At 35.5% G+C, this 19,682-nt stretch overlaps 1 protein-coding gene across 6 annotated transcripts in view; it reads left to right on the forward strand.

Annotated features, from left to right (window-relative positions):
• Nucleotides 1–19,682, forward strand: part of BANK1 (B cell scaffold protein with ankyrin repeats 1) — a 325,608-nt gene that overhangs the window by 283,368 nt on the left and 22,558 nt on the right. For all 6 annotated transcript variants that reach the window (XR_005019889.1, XM_036851937.1, XM_036851932.1 and 3 more), the window contains exon 11: nucleotides 11,751–11,816. Coding sequence is in view for 5 of the 6 variants with exons in the window: in XM_036851937.1 (XP_036707832.1) it covers nucleotides 11,751–11,816 (66 nt within the window). In the remaining variant the exon portion in view is untranslated. The remainder of the gene's footprint in view (nucleotides 1–11,750; nucleotides 11,817–19,682) is intronic.

The following is a 19,682-nucleotide window of genomic DNA, read 5'->3' on the forward strand; positions in this document are numbered from 1 at the left end:
TGCCAAGCTCAGTGCTAAATTCATAGCAGAAACCATGAATATTTGATGAATATTAATTGAATGAATACAAGGACGAATAAATGATAAAAGTAACAAGAACTACATCAATGTGGGTAGAATAGGAGACTTCACTAACACTACAGAGGATGGTGAGAAGAATATATCAATCTAGTAATTCCTAAATTTCCCCTCTTTTAAACCATCTAAGTACTCCTAATTTGAAGAGGGGATCCTGTACCTAAGGGGACAAAGTTCTAGGATATTCACTTATAGCTAAGCATTGTAACTGCTTTCACACAGCATAACATATCAGAGAGAAGCTCTATTTCCACCATCACCACCATCTCCTATCCCCAGAAATGTGACTTATTAATACAAAATTGAATCCATGGTTCATTTTATTTATTTTTTTTTCACACACACACACTGTATTTTATTTTTACAAGAGATAAATAGACTGACACCAAGCATTGTACATGGATGACCACAACAAAAGCAACAATGATTGCAATTACCAAACATGAAACACACTCATACTATGTCATAATATTGACATTCAGTCCAGTAATCCTCCACTGTAACAGCTCCTTTACTTTGCAGTGAAAATTGATTTGTATATTCTTTGCCTCTGAGTCCTTGTGGGATTTTTTTTTTTTTTAATTCAGACAGAAAGTCACAAAAATTATACTCATCCTCATCAGTTCACTCAGTCCCATGTAATTAATTTTTTTTTTCATCTTGATCTTTTGTTAGCACTTTTATGAGTTCATCAGTTTTTCATTAGAGTTCTGAAAATGCTTATTCATTCAGTTCAGCAGTACAGGCAGTTACCAGAAACCTGTACTTGTCAGAGTCTTTTCCATGAATTTCTTGAAGATGAAACCCTTTTATAGGAACATATTTGCAAAAGCATCAGAGTACACCCAGAATTGTCTGTAAATGACAAAAGACTTAAAAATGACCACAGTTAAAGATTTGATGAAAGTTCATAGTAATGCAGTTGGCAAGAAAATTAGTTATTTCTGAGATATACATTTTAAAGTAATAACTAGGATTATTACTTATAACATTATACCAGAACATATAAGATTTTTAGAAATTTCATGTAATGTCTGAAACATTTATATTAACATATTTCCATACATATTTCCATACAAATACAAATATAAGATTTTTAGAAATTTCATGTAATGTCTGAAACATTTATATTAACATATTTCCATACAAATAACCCAATGAAAGTTTAGTATTAGTTGTTTTGTTTGTTTGTTTTTTTATACTGCAGGTTCTTATTAGGCATCAATTTTATACACATCAGTGTATACATGTCAATCCCAATCGCCCAATTCAGCACACCACCATCCCCACCCCACCGCAGTTTTCCCCCCTTGGTGTCCATATGTCCGTTCTCTACATCTGTGTCTCAACTTCTGCCCTGCAAACCGGCTCACCTGTACCATTTTTCTAGGTTCCACATACATGCATTAATATACGATATTTGTTTTTCTCTTTCTAACTTACTTCACTCTGTATGACAGTCTCTAGATCCATCCACTTCTCAACAAATGACTCAATTTCGTTCCTTTTTATGGCTGAGTAATATTCCATTGTATATATGTACCACATCTTCTTTATCCATTCGTCTGTTGATGGGCATTTAGGTTGCTTCCATGACCTGGCTATTGTAAATAGTGCTGCAATGAACATTCGGGTGCATGTGTCTTTTTGAATTATGGTTTTCTCTGGGTATATGTCCAGTTGTGGGATTGCTGGGTCATATGGTAATTCTATTTTTAGTTTTTTAAGGAACCTCCATATTGTTCTCCATAGTGGCTGTATCAGTTTACATTCCCACCAACAGTGCAAGAGGGTTCCCTTTTCTCCACACCCTCTCCAGCATTTGTTGTTTGTAGATTTTCTGATGATGCCCATTCTAACAGGAGTGAGGTGATACCTCATTGTAGTTTTGATTTGCATTTCTCTAATAATTAGTGATGTTGAGCATCTTTTCATGTGCTTCGTGGCCGTCTGTATGTCTTCTTTGGAGAAATGTCTATTTAGGTCTTCTGCCCATTTTTGGATTGGGGTGTTTGTTTCTTTAGTATTGAGCTGAATGAGCTGTTTATATATTTTGGAGATTAATCCTTTGTCCATTGATTCGTTTGCAAATATTTTCTCCCATTCTGAGGGTTGTCTTTTCGTCTTGTTTATGGTTTCCTTTGCTGTGCAAAAGCTTTGAAGTTTCATTAGGTCCCATTTGTTTATTTTTGTTTTTATTTCCATTACTCTAGGAGGTGGATCAAAAAAGATCTTGCTGTGATTTATGTCAAAGAGTGTTCTTCCTATGTTTTCCTCTAAGAGTTTTATAGTGTCCAGTCTTATATTTAGGTCTCTAATCCATTTTGAGTTTATTTTTGTGTATGGTGTTAGGGAGTATTCTAATTTCATTCTTTTACATGTAGCTGTCCAGTTTTCCCAGCACCACTTATTGAAGAGACTGTCTTTTCTCCATTGTATATCTTTGCCTCCTTTGTCATAGATTAGTTGACAATAGGTGCGTGGGTTAATCTCTGGGCTTTCTATCTTGTTCCATTGATCTATGTTTCTGTTTTTGTGCCAGTACCATATTGTCTTGATTACTGTAGCTTTGTAGTATAGTCTGAAGTCAGGGAGTCTGATTCCTCCAGCTCCGTTTTTTTCCCTCAAGACTGCTTTGGCTATTCGGGGTCTTTTGTGTCTCCATACAAATTTTAAGATGATTTGTTCTAGCTCCGTAAAAAATGCCATTGGTAATTTGATAGGGATTGCATTGAATCTGTAGATTGCTTTGGGTAGTATACTCATTTTCACAATGTTGATTCTTCCAATCCAAGAACATGGTATATCTCTCCATCTGTTGGTATCATCTTTAATTTCTTTCATCAGTGTCTTATAGTTTTCTGCATACAGGTCTTTTGTCTTCCTAGGTAGGTTTATTCCTAGGTATTTTATTCTTTTTGTTGCAATGGTAAATGGGAGTGTTTCCATAATTTCTCTTTCAGATTTTTCATCATTAGTGTATAGGAATGCAAGAGATTTCTGTGCATTAATTTTGTATCCTGCAACTTTACCATATTCATTAATTAGCTCTAGCAGTTTTCTGGTGGCAGTTTTAGGATTCTCTATGTATAGTATCATGTCATCCGCAAACAGTGACAGTTTTACTTCTTCTTTTCCAATTTGTATTCCTTTTATTTCTTTTTCTTCTCTGATTGCCGTGGCTAGGACTTCCAGAACTATGTTGAATAATAGTGGTGAGAGTGGACATCCTTGTCTCGTTCCTGATCTTAGAGGAAATGCTTTTAGTTTTTCACCATTGAGAATGATGTTTGCTGTGGGTTTGTCATATATGGCCTTTATTATGTTGAGGTAGGTTCCCTCTATGCCCACTTTCTGGAGAGTTTTTATCAGAAATGGGTGTTGAATTTTGTCAAAAGCTTTTTCTGCATCTATTGAGATGATCATATGGTTTTTATTCTTCAATTTGTTAATATGGTGTATCACATTGATTGATTTGCGTATATTGAAGAATCCTTGCATCCCTGGGATAAATCCCACTTGATCGTGGTGTATGATCCTTTTAATGTGTTGTTGGATTCTGTTTGCTAGTATTTTATTGAGGATTTTTGCATCTATATTCATCAGTGATATTGGTCTGTCATTTTCTTTTTTTGTAGTGTCTTTGTCTGGTTTTGGTATCAGGGTGATGGTGGCCTCATAGAATGAGTTTGGGAGTGTTCCTTCCTCTGCAATTTTTTGGAAGAGTTTGAGAAGGATAGGTGTTAGCTCTTCTCTAAATGTTTGATAGAATTCACCTGTGAAGCCATCTGGTCCTGGACTTTTGTTTGTTGGAAGATTTTTAATCACAGTTTCAATTTCATTACTTGTGATTGGTCTGTTCATATTTTCTGTTTCTTCCTGGTTCAGTCTTGGAAGGTTATACTTTTCTAAAAAGTTGTCCATTTCTTCCAGGTTGTCCATTTTATTGGCATAAAGTTGCTTGTAGTAGTCTCTTAGGATGCTTTGTATTTCTGCGGTGTCTGTTGTAACTTCTCCTTTTTCATTTCTGATTTTATTGATTTGAGTCCTGTCCCTCTTTTTCTTGATGAGTCTGGCTAATGGCTTATCAATTTTATTTATCTTCTCAAAGAACATGGTTCATTTTATTAAGAGATATGTTTCTGGATTTTTTATTCCATTCTTGGTATACTAAACCTAATTTTATGTTAATAACCATGAAAAGAATAACTCATTTTTCTTAAATGAAAAGTTTTTGAAGTCTGCCTGCTTTCAAAAATCATATTCTCTCCATCTTTTTCTCCCTATAATATTGGAAAGGATCAGGTTCATTAAGCTTCAAGAATATAGAGGAATTAACATGGATTTACAGTCCTTCTTAGTGACAAAATTCTTGATTTAAGACAAATCAAAGAAAGAAATGAGCACTTTTCATAGTATAGATAGATGGGTAGTAAAACTATATCCATAAATCATGCAAAGAGATGACTGCCTGTTTGGGAAAATTTTTCAAATCAAAGGACAATTTCCCATTTTCCCATCACACAATTAATAAAACCAAGATCCTTCTTCAGAGTTCATGTTGCTGATTTGGGGTAGAATATAATTTCCCTTTCAATTTTCAATTGCTACTGAGTTGCCCTTGGCATTTTACAGTGCAACAAAGTTGTGTGCGACCTTTTTGAGAGCTACTCAGCTACTGGGACCCCAAAATGTCAAGTACAACTCAGTTGCTCTCAGAAATTTTCCACTTGCAATTCACTTGTACTTGAAATTGATCACATACAATGCAATGGAAATGCAAACAGAAAAAAAAAAACCTTGTAGAATCTCTTAGGAAAATTAATCCATATCATTATAAATGGGGCAGAATAGATTGGCCTCTATCCTCATTAGTGAAGAAATATTGTCAAATGGATTAAAGTAAGCCTTAGATCAAGTGCCCTAGGTTCTACTCTCTGGCTCGGTGACCTTGTCCAAACCATGAGCTTTAGGACTTTGTATATATATCACAGGTAGTCTCAGGATAGAGGACATATTTATCATCTATTTGTAAGCCCAGTGTCCCTGCCTTCCCCGTCATCCTCTGCCTCCCTCCTTTTCCTGATAGAATACTGGCACAGCTCTGACAAGAAGCAGTTGTTCAGACGTGTGCTCACATTGGGAATTCTGGTCTTTTTCCCCTTAACATACGTTGCTCCTAGAGTCTCTGTTAAATTTGTCTTTTAGTAGAAGCCCAATTGGCCTAGAGTAGCAGTTCTTAACGGGTGGTGATTTGCCTCCCAGGAGACATTTGGAGACATTTGGCAATGTTTAGAGACATTTTGATTGTCATGGCTAAGACAGTACTACTGGCATCTATGCTAGGCCACAAAACATGTCTCAACAAATTTAAGAGGATAGAAATTATATCAAGCATTTTTTCCAACCACAACGGTATGAAACTAGAAATCAGTTACAGGGGAGAGATGGGAAAAACACAAACATGTGGAGACTAAGCAACATGCTACTAAAAAAAACAATGGGTCAGTGAAGAAATCAAAGAGGAAGTCAGAAAATAAAATGAAATGAAAATAAAAACACAAATTTCCAAGATCTATGGGACACAGCAAAAGCAATGCTGAGAGGGAAGTTTATAGCAAAACAGGTCCACCTCAAGAAACAAGAAAATCTCAAATAAGCAGCCCTGTCCTTTTGAAATTTTCAATCTGCATTTTTGTAGCTTGAGTCTTATTGGCAGAAGTAGTATTTAATATTTGTTCAGCGTGAACGTGACCAGATCCTACTGGTTACTTCTTAGGACAGCAATATTTCCTGATATAAGAGAAAAGAAAAAGGCCAGAGAAATTACTTTTGGTAATCACTAAGCATGAACCAAAAGGTGAACTCATCACGGCTTCTAGAGTATTGCAGTGACTTCCTAACAACCCAAACCACTTCTCTTTGAAACAAAAGGAAAATTACCAGGGATGTTACTGGAGGAATGTCTACACTAATATCATTTTTTATTGACTACAAGTGTTCAAGAAGTAAAATCAAGCAGTGAGCACACATGAAATCATATGGGAGGAAACGAGCCCCTAGTCCAGTGCTCTGCAAGCAGTAGTTGTTCAATACATGTTGCCTGCCTGGTAGCAAAATGAAGAAAGACCTGCCTACCCAGTGGTGGAGTAGAGACTTTGCTAATAAACTCATTACAATGGCCTCAAGCTCTAATTACACAGAATTCCATAAACTGATTGCTCTCTTTCTCTCAATGTCCCAACTTCCTGGATAAGAAACATTTCAAGAATAGCAGTATTCTTATTTGCATCAAAGAGGATAAAAATGCAAATAAAAACAGTCTGTATTCTACTCTAATGAAAATTCAGTTCCTTAGAAGTAGAAAAAGTAATTTATAGTGAGATTTCCTGGTTTGGGAGAGGATTTTTATGGGAACATGTCTATCAGACTTAAAGTTTCCATTACAAACTGGAAAGAAAATTAATGTTTTCTCCTTAGGAAACCAAAGCATTCATTGATATTTCCACTGAATTAGAATTTCTCTGCTATTTTCCTTCATGCAGATATGTACTTTCCAACTTCCCATCGCCACCAATCTCCCGAGTACACTAACCACATCCATGACCTCATGTGTGCTGGCTGATCATTTGTAGATTCTCCCCTCCCACTCCCCAAAAGGAAGCCGCAACTCCTGACTATATGTCTGCAGTCAGTAAACTACTTTCAGGTGAAAGACCTTCATGTTATGTGTCTGATGTGACTATTTCTGTTTGTGGCCATGACACCCCTAGCATGCCTGTTCAAATGTGGTGACCTGTGTTTGATAAATGTGTTGAAATTGGCAACCCATAACTATTGCTAACAGAATGAAATGGTGCTTTTAAGCTGACTGGAGTGCTCAGTCTATCTTGATCCATTTGCAAAGAGGCTACATCTCTTCTCTGAGCTTGGATTTGATTAGTCAGTATGACTACTCATAGGGTTAGAACATTCTGTTCCCTGCCTTCACTGGCTAGACAAAGGGCTTGTTTACACTGCTTTCCTTTACCTCACTCTGCCTTTTTGTAATTACCATTCACAGGGTGCAAATTGGGGGAACAGGTAGGAAGAGTAAGGCTACAGAGGTTGCGTTATGACCCTTGCCCTTCCTGATTGTTTCTTATCTCTGCCCTCTCTCATGAGTAGGCCCTAATGACACATTTGACTTTTGCTTAAAATAATACACCAAAGTGGAGGACAGTATGGAAACTGACCACATTTTATTGACCTTTGCATCCTTAGGACCTAGCACAGCACTTAGCTACATAGTTAGCAATCTGATGAAAGTTTGCTGAGTGTTTAGTAAACATACTGCTGCCACCTATACTGAGGACCTGAGGCACAATACAGATTTGTATATTTCATTTTATGCCAAATCCCTAGTTTCAAGAATCATCATCAGTGATAGGTATGCAGCTCTAAACAGCATTTCACTTCACACTTCTAATGGGCATGGAACATCAAGGGGTTTGTGGTTTGTAATTCATATCTTTATGAACGCATTTGGCTACGTATTACACAGACTTTCCATTAGCTTAGCCACTTATAAAATAATTCCAAATAAGCTTTATCAGATTTTCAAAGAAAGGCAGCCCTGGAAGAATCTGTTTGCTTGAAATAGGCCACTAATGAGGTTGACGTGAAGAACGTTCTTGCAGAAGCAACCTGGAAAGACAAATAGTGCAAGTGAATTCGTTATATTTCCCCTTTTCCTCCTCCTCTGCTCTTCTGATTGTTCTGCTTTGCTTAACATTTTGAACATTTAATACTATGCTAATTTTTTCCATTCAGTGTCATTTCTATTCTAGAGAAAATTTTATAGAAGTCATTCCACCAAATATTTAAAATAAATGGGGGTGATATTTGGGGCATTTGCATTGTTTGAGATTATTTTGAACCTCAAAAATTGTTTTTCTTTCTTTATGGACTTTTTTAATGTTTAAAGGTAGTGGCAGCTACTAATAATGCATTCATTAGCCTTTCTCCTCAAATTCCAATTTTAGGTAGGAAGAGAAAAATAGGGTTTCACTAGGGCAGAGTCATCAAAACTAATGTTATGTCATAATTGCCTTCATAGCATCATTTGAACGTTGACGCAATAAAATGCGGTCAAAAATAATATTCTCCAGGAATTCAAACACAGAGGGACAGGACTGTCTCCGTATATTATGAAAAACTAACATTGGTCTGTGATTTAACTGGCTAGTGTTTCTGTTAGTCTAAGCCCCCAGTAAAAAGAATCTCCCCCTCAAAGCATAGCATTCTATTTAAATTCATGTTCATTGGAGAATTCATCCAGGAACCATTTGGCCTGGAATGACTTGGGAAAAAAGAATTGGTAGCGTTTTGGAATATCAGAACTGAGTAAGACACTAGAGATCATCTCATCTAAGCCTTAACTTTATTGGCAAAGGAAATAAAGGCCCAGAAGGAGAAAGCCATTTTCCCATGTCATGCACGTTGATAATGTTAAGGCAAAACTATACCCCTTCCACTGTGCCAAGCAGATTAGCATTCTAGTATATAGATTGTTCTTCAGTTGCTATATGTTTAGAACAGAGTCTCATCTTACCAAAAATCCTGTTGTATAAAGATACATACCTTCCATATATAAATCTGAATGATCCATATACCCAGTGCTTGGTTCTCCCTATATCATGGATTTTATAGTTACCTCTCATAAACGTTGTGTGGGTGAGATGGTAAACATAAAATGTATATAGCTTTCTAGAACAAAGATTTCGCTGGTAGAAGCAATTTAAATGTTTCAGCTAATATTCACTGCAAAAAGAAAGATTAACAAAGTCTGGAATTTTATATCTATGTATTCTTTTCCTAAGTCTAACAGAGCGTGTGTCCTTGGTATGCATGTTTGCATTGGTGATCATTTGGACGGGCTAGCTCTTTCTTCAAGAAACACGTTAATATAGGTGTCTTCCCAAGGTTAACTTATATTCAAAAACACCTCCCAGCTTTCATAACAATGAGAAACAGTGTGTTTGGCAATATGCTAATTGCTAATTGAGTTCTTGTAAGGAAATGAGGCTTGTCTATAGGTGAAAGGAGGGGAACAGTTGTAGTGGGTGGAGCTGGAGGTGAGTTAGGAGGGAATTTCAAGGGAGGTTATTGTGGTAGAGAGGATTTTTGTACGATGGGGCATGATTTAGTGCCCCTCCTGCTCTTAATGAGTTCTGTTATCAGCACTTTCATCATCATTCTACTCAGAGCCTCCTACTCTCCCACCCCAATCCTCCACCTCATCCCAGGCTGTTCTAGCTACAAACGCTGCTGAAATGTCAACAATAAAGAAATATGCTGCTCTCACTTCTTAATCTAGAAACTGAGCATGTTTACCTGTTTAATATTTACTGTATTTCACAAAGTCTGGACATGTGTTGTCAACAAATGTATTTCAATAAAATGTAAGGTGTAAAATGATTTTTAACAAATGAATGCCAAAAAGCTGGAAAAAAAACTCTAGTACTCCATAGCTTGAAAATTTATCAGAGTTCTTAAAACTTATCAATTAATATACTTTTTATTGGAAGAATTTATTTTCTGAATTTATCTTTGGATTCAGATTATTTCCCATAGTAATGATGCCAGATTACAGCTTTTTTGTCTGAGACAGTCTCAGTTACTATCTTAACAATATTGGCGAAAAAGCACAGAGTGTCTGCATGTTATTAAAATTTCAAAAGTGTCTTATTCTTTCAAGACTTTCAGAACCGGCCAATGAAAAAAGTCAAGCACCACTTATAAAAATGCTTTTATTATCCTAAAATATATTCACATACCATATATCCATCAGTATATTTTATTTGAGAAAAAAATGTAAGCCACAAACCCAGAACTTGCCAATAAGTTATATTTAGCATGTTTTCCAAATACTAACTTGAAGCAGAAACTTGATTTTCAACCAAAAATGTTATTTTATGTGTATAATTTCTCTTAAACACATCATACTTTGAAAGTATATTTGCTTCTCCTGTTTGAAGGACAGAGCAGAGTACCCTTTTTCTTGATAACAGCTGGCAGAGTATATGTGCTTAATAAATAATTATTGATTTGATATGGCTTAGGGAACTTTCTTAAATTTGAAAAAAATGCTATCTGGATTCATCACAGATATGACCTTGATATTAGATTGGTTTAAAGAATACTAAGACCAAAGGCAGAGATCCAAAATAACTGCTGGGCTGCATCTCCCAGGCAGAGTGCTGAAGCGCCATCCACACTCCCACTCTGGTGTGCCTCCGCCAGACTGTCCCAGCAACACCTGGGGAGCTGCTAAAAAGAACAGGAGACCCAAGCATGTTGGAAATGCCCTAAAGTTCTTTTTTAATCCCCTCTCTATAGCTCCTTCTTTATCTTTTTTTTTTCTTTTGACAGAGCATACTTATTTTACAATTTCTTTCAGATTGTTTTATTACATCTAGTTCTTGGTATGCTGTTTTGCTAGGTTTGTCTCATTGAGGTTTGTCTCCTCATATGATTTGTAATTTTTTTGATTGAAGTGTAGTTGATATATACAATATTCTATAAGTCACAGTTGAGATGTACAATATTCTGTAAATTACAGTACAATATAGTGATTCACAATTTTTGAGTTAGACTCCATTTATAGTTATTATAAAATATTGGCTCTATTCCCCGTGTTGTACAATATGTCCTCAGTTATGGACGAGAAGAGCAGCAGTGCTGTGAAGAACCAAAGCAACAGTATGAAGTGCAAGGCTTGAGGGTCCAACTCAACATCTCCACTAACATCTCCACTATCGTTGCAAAATTACGTAGCCCTTTTATATGTTAGTTACTTCCACCTCTCTCATCTATAAATATATGACATCGGACTAAATCTCCAAGGCCTCTTTCAGTTCCCAAACCCTATAGTTTAGACTACCCATAAAAAATAAATGGAAGTCTGGGATGTTCAGTTTCTAAAGTCAAGCTCTAAAGGCTATAGACTTCCTCGTTAACAAATACCAGAAGGCATACGGAACTTTGTGGGTGCTCAATAAATATTAAACAATCAATTTTATCTTTCATCTGCTGAATGGGGTAATGCTGACTTGTCTCACAGAATTCCATGTAAGAAATAATAAATGAGAACAAAGTACTTTTCAGATAATGAAGTAATTCGAATAAGCTGCTTTAATAGGTCTGAGGTCTAGCTAGATGATGCAAGAATAAAGTGTCTTTTTTATTATTACATCTGGGAATACAGCAGTCTTTTCATCTGTTTAAGAAGCAACAGTCTTTATCCTTGCTTATCACCAAAAAGTCAGCATGAGTAATTACTGTGCAACTGGAATTTTTCATGTGATTTTACCATTTATCACTTTTAACAAAATGCAGCTTTATCTTTACCTGATATCAAAATGGAATCATATCTTGATTTAAACAGTTTAATGAGGCGTTCCATCAGCATTATACTACTCTGTGCAAAGAAAATGCTTTTTGAAATGACTGATAAGCTGCACAAATGAGAAAACTGTAAATTTAATAATCCTCCTACTCAAAAAATAATACAATTCAGGAATTGTTACTAAGGAAAATGAAGTATTGCATTTTAATTTCCTACAGTCTTCCAGAGTATGTTGTTTTTTATGTTTATGTTCAATAAATAATCTGTGTTCTATTTTTTACAGTGTTTCAACAAAAGACTGCCAGAAGACAATCTGATGGTGACAAGTTCCATGGTCCTAAGAAACAAGGTACTAACGTGAACTTCAGTTTATTTAATAATCTCTAAGTAAGAGTTAAAGTAATCTTATGAACACTGAATAAAGTCTCCTGCGATAGAAGTAAATAATTGTGTACTTGGCTAATTTTACTGTTAAGTCAGTCAGTGTCTTACCCAAATATAATTTTTCCATAGTAAGATTAATGCAAGAAAAGTATTTTAATTAACAAAGCCAAATTATTTTAATTAACAAAGGCAGGAATTTAACAAAGGCCTTACTAGGATATTTGTGGTGATGTTGATGATGTTGTTTGTTATCAGAGCTCCAGGAAGGTCAAGTAAGACGATTTCTCTAACATGCCTCAGAGACCTTTGGAGAGAAGCCTCTGGAACCTAACTTGGTAGGAGGGGCAGATGATTGATGCCCCCATGAAGGGGACCAGCATGGGTTTTCTGTGCTCTGCATTGAACTCCAGTCAAAGATTGTCTCACTATTCTCTTGCCTTAGGTACTGGACCCACCATTTTTTGGAACAATTATTTGTCATGCAGAAAAGAGCTGAACATTTTAGCGCAGAGGCATTTCACACAGGAGGAATATTTTCCTCTTGCTCCATAAGGAGGCAGCTGCCTCCAGCCTTTCCTGACACACTTGGTTCCTATTGAAAAGAGGTCCTCTGGCAGGTTATTTATTATGATTTTTTTCTGATAATAAATCTTTGGTTAAAGTTCAAATATGAAAAACATAAAAGGCGGCAGATGTGGAGGTAACACTGGATGACTCTGATAATCAATGAGCATGCACAGATGCTTTTAACCTCAACCCACTTTTGAAATAACATCACTCCAAAGTAATATTACCTTGAAATTGTTACTCATAAATCATTGAGAGAGACATTAAAACAAAACAGGGAAGTTATTTCACCAGCAGCCACTGACCACTTCCATAGTCTCTTTGTGTGCCATTGTGAAAATAGCAAAGTGCTGATTGCACCAACTTCTGACACCCACTGACCTATTAAATATGGAACCTCCTGGACTTGCTCCTGGGATGCTATGGATCATCCTCCAAACAAAGGTGTGTCCTTAAATGAGTGGTCACCACCCATCACTTCAAGTGGCATTTCTCACGGCAGCGAGGTTGTACATAGATCATTCTTCCAATGAAGTATGTGGTGTTTGAATGCAGCACATGATGGACCTGAACTTCCAGTCTCCTACAAATCACTTGGATAGACTACTTATAAATTTGTATGCAAAAAACTCTCCTTATTGGACAATTTTTCATTTCTGGTGATTTCTTAGTTTGAGGGGAAAGATATATCTTTTTAAGTCTACTATTAGCCTCCCACTGTGCCTTTAGCTCTCTCAAGAAATAAATGTGGAACTCCATGTGAGATCATTGTACAATTAGGATCAAACAGTTATTGAAGAATTAAAATAGAGAAGGTTATTCCTATCTGGACTCTTCCACATACCTCACAGAGCTTTGAAAAGAATAAAGAGAAGGGACGCTTTGAGCTCTTCGGGAGAAAGTTTCCCTAAAGCATTTTTAACAAATTATTCAATTATTATATTTTAATTAAATTACATTAGAATTAAGAGGATGATGTGAAGAAGGCCACAGGAGATGAAAGAAGGGGACAAGTAACAAGTGTAATGAAGGGATCCTCAGAATGCCTGATCTGTCATCCTCTGGTTGTCCCACAGAGAGCAATATAAGAAAAGGCTGCTAATGTTTTTGAAGCTTAGAAGAAACCTATTAGTATTCTAACATATGTATAGAAAAAATAGTCCCTTCTGTACTCAGAATAAAAGGGGAGGAGAGAATGGTGAAAGGAAACAAGAACCTAAGTTATAAAATATTTTACTGGATTAACATCTGTCCATATCTTGTTACTTAATTTGCTTCATCAAGATCAATGATGACCAGATTTTTTTAATTCTTGGGGGTTAGGATACTGAAAATTTTAATCAAATTTTTGTGTGAATTTTTCACTCTCTAGATATTTCAATCCAATTATTGATGATATTTTTGATTAGTCACCTTAGAGCAGTTCCCCTAGATTCCTTTAACTGTGGACATTAGTAATTAAGCAGAATGGAGAAGAATATTGTTCTGTTTTCAAGGAGTAGAGGAACATTGAAATGTTAGGGGAAAAAAAAAACCTTCCTGATAACTGCAGTCTGCAGGGAAATCAGAATCTAGCATGAGAAAAAAATAAGAATAATGGGGAAGGTTTTGAAATTAAAGAATTAAGTACCTAATGGACTTCCTCTGTCCAGCCATTTTTCTCTAAACCTTTTCAGATATTTATGACCATCCAGACCATGGGACATACTAGACAATCAAAACTACTTATTCCTAAATTAATGAATACTCTTCAAATACCCTGGGATTTCATGATGTAATAGGAAAAACAGTGCATGCTTCACCGATGATAATCTCTTTATTTGATAGAGAACAAAAAGACCCTTTTGTGAAGTGTTTGTCAGAGTCAAGATTTTTTAAAGGGACTGGACAGGTTCTCTAAAGGTTAAAGAAATTATTCAGTTATTTCACTATATGCTGGAAGGAAAAGGGATTATGAGAGCCAACTATTTTCCCACTGAAAGTATAGGCATTTCAGATGCCCTTTGTTGAAGACTGCCAAGGGATTGCCAGGAAGTTACATTATTGCTAAGTCAAGAATTTTCCTGAGGAACAGAAAAAAAATTAATTGGCACCATTTCCATGGAAACTCAACAGATTTCTTCAACTCAATTTCACATCCTGGAAAAAATATAAGAAAAATGCTGAGGACTTGGATCACAGATAAAAGTTTCCATCAAAATACATTTTTAAAATCAGTTTTTCCAAGTTGGTTTTAAAATTAGAAAAATTTTAAATCAGTGCCAGAGTGTTGTCCCCAGAATGTGCTGCTACCACACCTCCACCCACTTCCCAAATTGAGCCTCACAGAGCAGTCAAGGGTTTGTTCTTCAACGTGGCAAACCAGAGAACTGAATTGTCAGTGGGTTTGGAATCAATTAGAGTTTTGATGTCTGAGTCCTGTTAACTAAGCTCATGGAGGACTGATTTATAACCCCCAATCCCAATCGATTAAATCTGTTTTATGGGAAGATTTCTTCCCAGTGATGAGAATGCTTGTATTCATTAGACCCTTGCCAAATATTAATAATAAAGTTTTTATAAAATATAATTAGTAATTAGAAGACTACTAGGTGAACATGATCAAGTCAAAGGGTGCTGGATGAATGTAAGGGCTTTGAGGAATTTAGTTGCCTAAGACCTACCTTAGACATGGACTACAAGTGGAACACATGAGAAAATAATATGCTATAATAATAATAATGTCAAACCAACACACAAAAAACAAAATCTAGCCAAAAGAAACTGTTTGAAAGGCCATATTATGGACAGATTTGGCCTTTAAATATGTTATATTTCAAAAATAATGTGCACAATATAATTTCAAATTTTTGCCATGTTTAACCCATGCTTAAATCCATGTCTCATGTAACAATTCAAATCTCCAACCACTCCCTATTGTATTATAGTATCATTTGCTACAAATTACTTTTGATATTTTCATTTGTTATCATGTGTCCCATATTGTCTTCTTATATTTGAGGCACATTTCTCTAAACTCATAATTCTATCAGAACTGGGAAAATAAAAGATGTATCAAGGGAATCATGCTATGCATAAAACACACACAGAGAAAATAATTATTTTTGATAATGAAGACTATTCAGATGTGTTTAATAAGCAGGCACTGAATCTTATCTGCTCAGTAATTCCATCTTTCTGGCCCCTGTAGGCTTCCAAGTTTGCAATCTCTGATATAGTCTCTGGCCACTAATTCCTCAATGCAGACTGCAAAATCGTTATCAGCTGGTCTTTTCAGGGGGTGTGCATGCTCTTGGGAAAGATATAGTCAGGGAACACATCTTGTATGAGCTCTGTAAGTTCCCAGTGCTGCAGCAGTGTGATGAATGTTAAATAACAGAATTTTCTATAAGTAGGAGACCTGGAGAAATGCAGATGGTATTACCCTTATGTGTGCAAAAGAGAATGCTGGTCCCTGAGGTATTTTCATCTGGCTACTTTTGCCAGTAATTGATATATTAAAAAGAAAAGAGGGGAAATTATCAAAATGTAGTTATTTGTACTCCATAAAAGAATAATGGCTTCAATTCTCTTTTTCAGTGTAACTGACATTTCCATTTGTCATGTTTATAGGAGTTTTTTGTTTGTTTGGTTTCTGTTTTTGTTAAAGTTATACCTGGAAAAACTTGTGTAATAGCTGAGCTCTTGTCTAAAATGGTGATGTGTCAACAGCCAGAAGTGGCCTCTCAGAAATGCTTGTGAAGGAAAGGCATCAAAAACATGGAATTCTTAATAATAGTGGAAACAAAGACTGGAAAAAAGCTAATGCTGGAATATGGGACTAATTCCAATTAATTCTAAGGTTGAAAAAAGGGGATTGAAACAAATAAAATCAGTAGTCCACCTGCTGACCCCTAGCTATCACTCTACTACACAAATGCTAATTTTTTAAAGTTCTCACCACTGCAGCTCTGGTCTTTCTATACACATGCAGAAAAAGTAGTTCTCCCAGTAGAAAGCATCCTGAGACCCTGCAGTAAAGCTCTGTGAAGGAAAGATGGGATGGGCAAGAAAAATTACTGTTTATTCAGGGAGTTAGTTGCTTGCAGACCTATCAGTACATAGTGCCAAAGAATCATGTTCCACCTATTTGTGACAAAGCTGCACTAGACAAAGCTGCTAAGTCCTGGGATCTTGAGTTAGAATTGCACCAAAGTCCTCTGTAGTCCTAGAGCAGAGAACAAAATTTGATCTGAACACAAGGAATAGAAGCAAAGGATAAACAATCAACAAATCTCTTGTCAAACATGATTCTTTAGATGCGTTCTCTTTTAAGAAGATTGAAGGAGGGAACAAATAAATGATACGAGAACTTCAAAAACCATGTCAAAGGAAAGGAAGGAGAATTTCATCATGAAGACTCAGGATAATTATACTTCTGTAAATGACTTACTTAATGAGTAAGGTTGTCATATATCTTCCCAAGAAGCACCAAGCTATCAGTATGGAGATAGTGGGAAATATGCAAGTGTGCCCTCCCCCAACACACACACACAAAATAAGAACATCTCAACTAATGATGTGTAATTGTTTTTAGAAAATAACTGCAAAGAAGTATGAATTATCTTTAATTTTCATTTATGAAATTAAGCTGAACCATTCAGCTTTCAGGATCAGTGCTAGATACCCACTGACAATATACAGGAGCCAAAAAAGAAAATTTCAGAAAACTGCAAACTCATAAACAAATTGAAAACATAGAGAGGAAACATCAACAGAAAGTCAGGGGTCGAGGTCAGACTGAGATGAAAGCAAAACATATGAAAGACATTTTAGCTGAGATGGCAGGATGAGGTGAAACATGTGACATGAAGAAAATGGATCAAATGACTAGAGGACATATGGCAAAAATAAAATAAACTTGGAAATTAAAATTTCAATAGCAAATTAAAATCCACGTTGGTTATAACAAAAAGGAGTGACAGTGGGTAAAATCAATTATTGAAGTTGAGAACATAATTGGAAAAGGATTTGTTCCCAATACATGGAAATACTAAAAGCAGTCAAAAGACATGGAGGACAGAAATCCAACTCATGTATAATAGGTGTTTTTAAAAATAGGCTAGAAAATACAATCAATGACATAGTTTAACAAAGCTTCAGAGTACAGAAGAGTGGGGGAATGAATATGCAGATTGTATGGACTCGCTGTGATCTAGCAAAAAATAAGGAAATATACCCACATTTAAAAGCATCTTAGCAAACCGTTTTACTTATAAAGATGAAGAAACAACCCTAAAGTATTGAGGAAATATGTTAACTTAGATTTTCTGTTAAAAAATCAAAATCAGTTTTACAGTTTAGAAAATGATGTAACAAAAATTTGAGATAATGGACTACATGATTTATTGGGAAAACGTTGCAACTTATATTTAGTCAGCTAATGTGTTTGTGTAAGAAGAAAACAAATATATTTTTTGGATGTCCAAGATTTTAGAAAAGATAGCATTTCTATGTCATCATGAAAGTATTCCCCAAAATATCTTCTAAATAAGTGAGAGATACTTAGCAACAGAAAGAGACTTGCAGACACAGAAAACAAACTTACGGCTACCACAGGGGAAAAGGGGGTGGGGGAGGGATAAATTAGGAGGCTGGGATTAACATATACACACTACTAGGTATAAAATAGATAACCAACAGGACCTACTGTATAGCACAGGGAACCATACTCAATATTATGTAATAACCTATAAGAGAAAAGAATCTAAAAAAAATGTATATACATCATATATAACTAAATCACTGTGCTGTACACCTGAAACTTATATGATATTATAAATCAACTATACTTCAAAAAGTTTTAAAAAAAGAAGTTATGGCATTAAAGAATTTGTGCTGAATAATGAATTCAATAAAACATGGAATTAAATTTAAATAATTATTATAAATTTATTTATAAAACATCTGAATGTAAAATATCGGTGATAAAAATAGGCAATGCAAGAGATCATAATTTTATTGCAATAATCTAGGTCCAGTGCTCAAATAATATGAAAATGTCTAGGAACTAGAAAATAATTTAAAAATAAAATGATGCCCTATCAAGTCTTTACTAATCAAAAAACATAAGGTAAAAAATCTCTGAAATTTAAAAAAGTAATCATTATTTTAAAACAAACAAAATATATACCTTCTAAATCACTTAATATTATATAATTATATAATATATATACTCTATATCTATCTACCTAATCTTTCTAGCAAAAGACAAAAACTAAAAAAAAAGGCAAAAAAAAGATTCAAAATAAGGTTATAATTAGAACAGCAGTTATGAAAATACATGTGTCAGTTAAACATCCTCAAAGAGCAGTCACAATCACTGAAGGCAAATGGCACTGTGTGAAGCGTTTATATACCATAGATCAAGTCCTCACAGCTATCTTATGAGGTAGATATTATTTTCCTTTTTAAGATGGATTGGTTATCTGTAATCAAGGTCACAGAACTAATAAGTGGTAGAGGTGGAATTTCAGTTTAATTCTTTTTTTTTTTAAAGCATTATTCATTTTAATTAATTAATTTATTTATTTATATTTAGCTGTGTTGGGTCTTCGTTTCTGTGCGAGGGCTTTCCCTAGTTGTGGCAAGCGGGGGCCACTCCATCGCGGTGCGCGGGCCTCTCACTATCGCGGCCTCTCTTGTTGCGGAGCACAGGCTCCAGACGCGCAGGCTCAGTAGTTGTGGCTCACGGGCCCAGTCGCTCCGAGGCATGTGGGATCCTCCCAGACCAGGGCTCGAACCCGTGTCCCCTGCATTAGCAGGCAGATTCTCAACCACTGCGCCACCAGGGAAGCTCCTGATTTTTTTTAAGTCCTATTACTTTCAAGTTTGTTCCAGTTGCTCACAAAATAATTTGGTAAGCTAGTACAGTATGGTATGGCATGGTATAGTATATCTGGCACAACTTGGAAGGGTGTATTCCATGGAGAAACCTATTCACGAAGTGGGAGAAATTTCTTATTGTAAAAGCAACATAGTATTATTTCAGAAAGTTGGAAGTTAGAAAAAGGTAATCACTTCTGATACCATCACAGTAGAATGACCTGTATCATCTTTAAAACTGTCCCTGCCTGCTTTATTATATGCACAACATTTTTATGGTTAAAATTTTACTATGTATACAATTTTGCATCCTGCTTTTGTACTTGTCCTTGTATAATAAGCACACTCTTCGTTGCACATGGTCTTTTAAATTATTATTATTTCAATGACTACCTAATAT

This window comes from Balaenoptera musculus, chromosome 5 (assembly GCF_009873245.2).
Source record: "Balaenoptera musculus isolate JJ_BM4_2016_0621 chromosome 5, mBalMus1.pri.v3, whole genome shotgun sequence".
Classification (NCBI taxonomy): domain Eukaryota; kingdom Metazoa; phylum Chordata; class Mammalia; order Artiodactyla; family Balaenopteridae; genus Balaenoptera; species Balaenoptera musculus.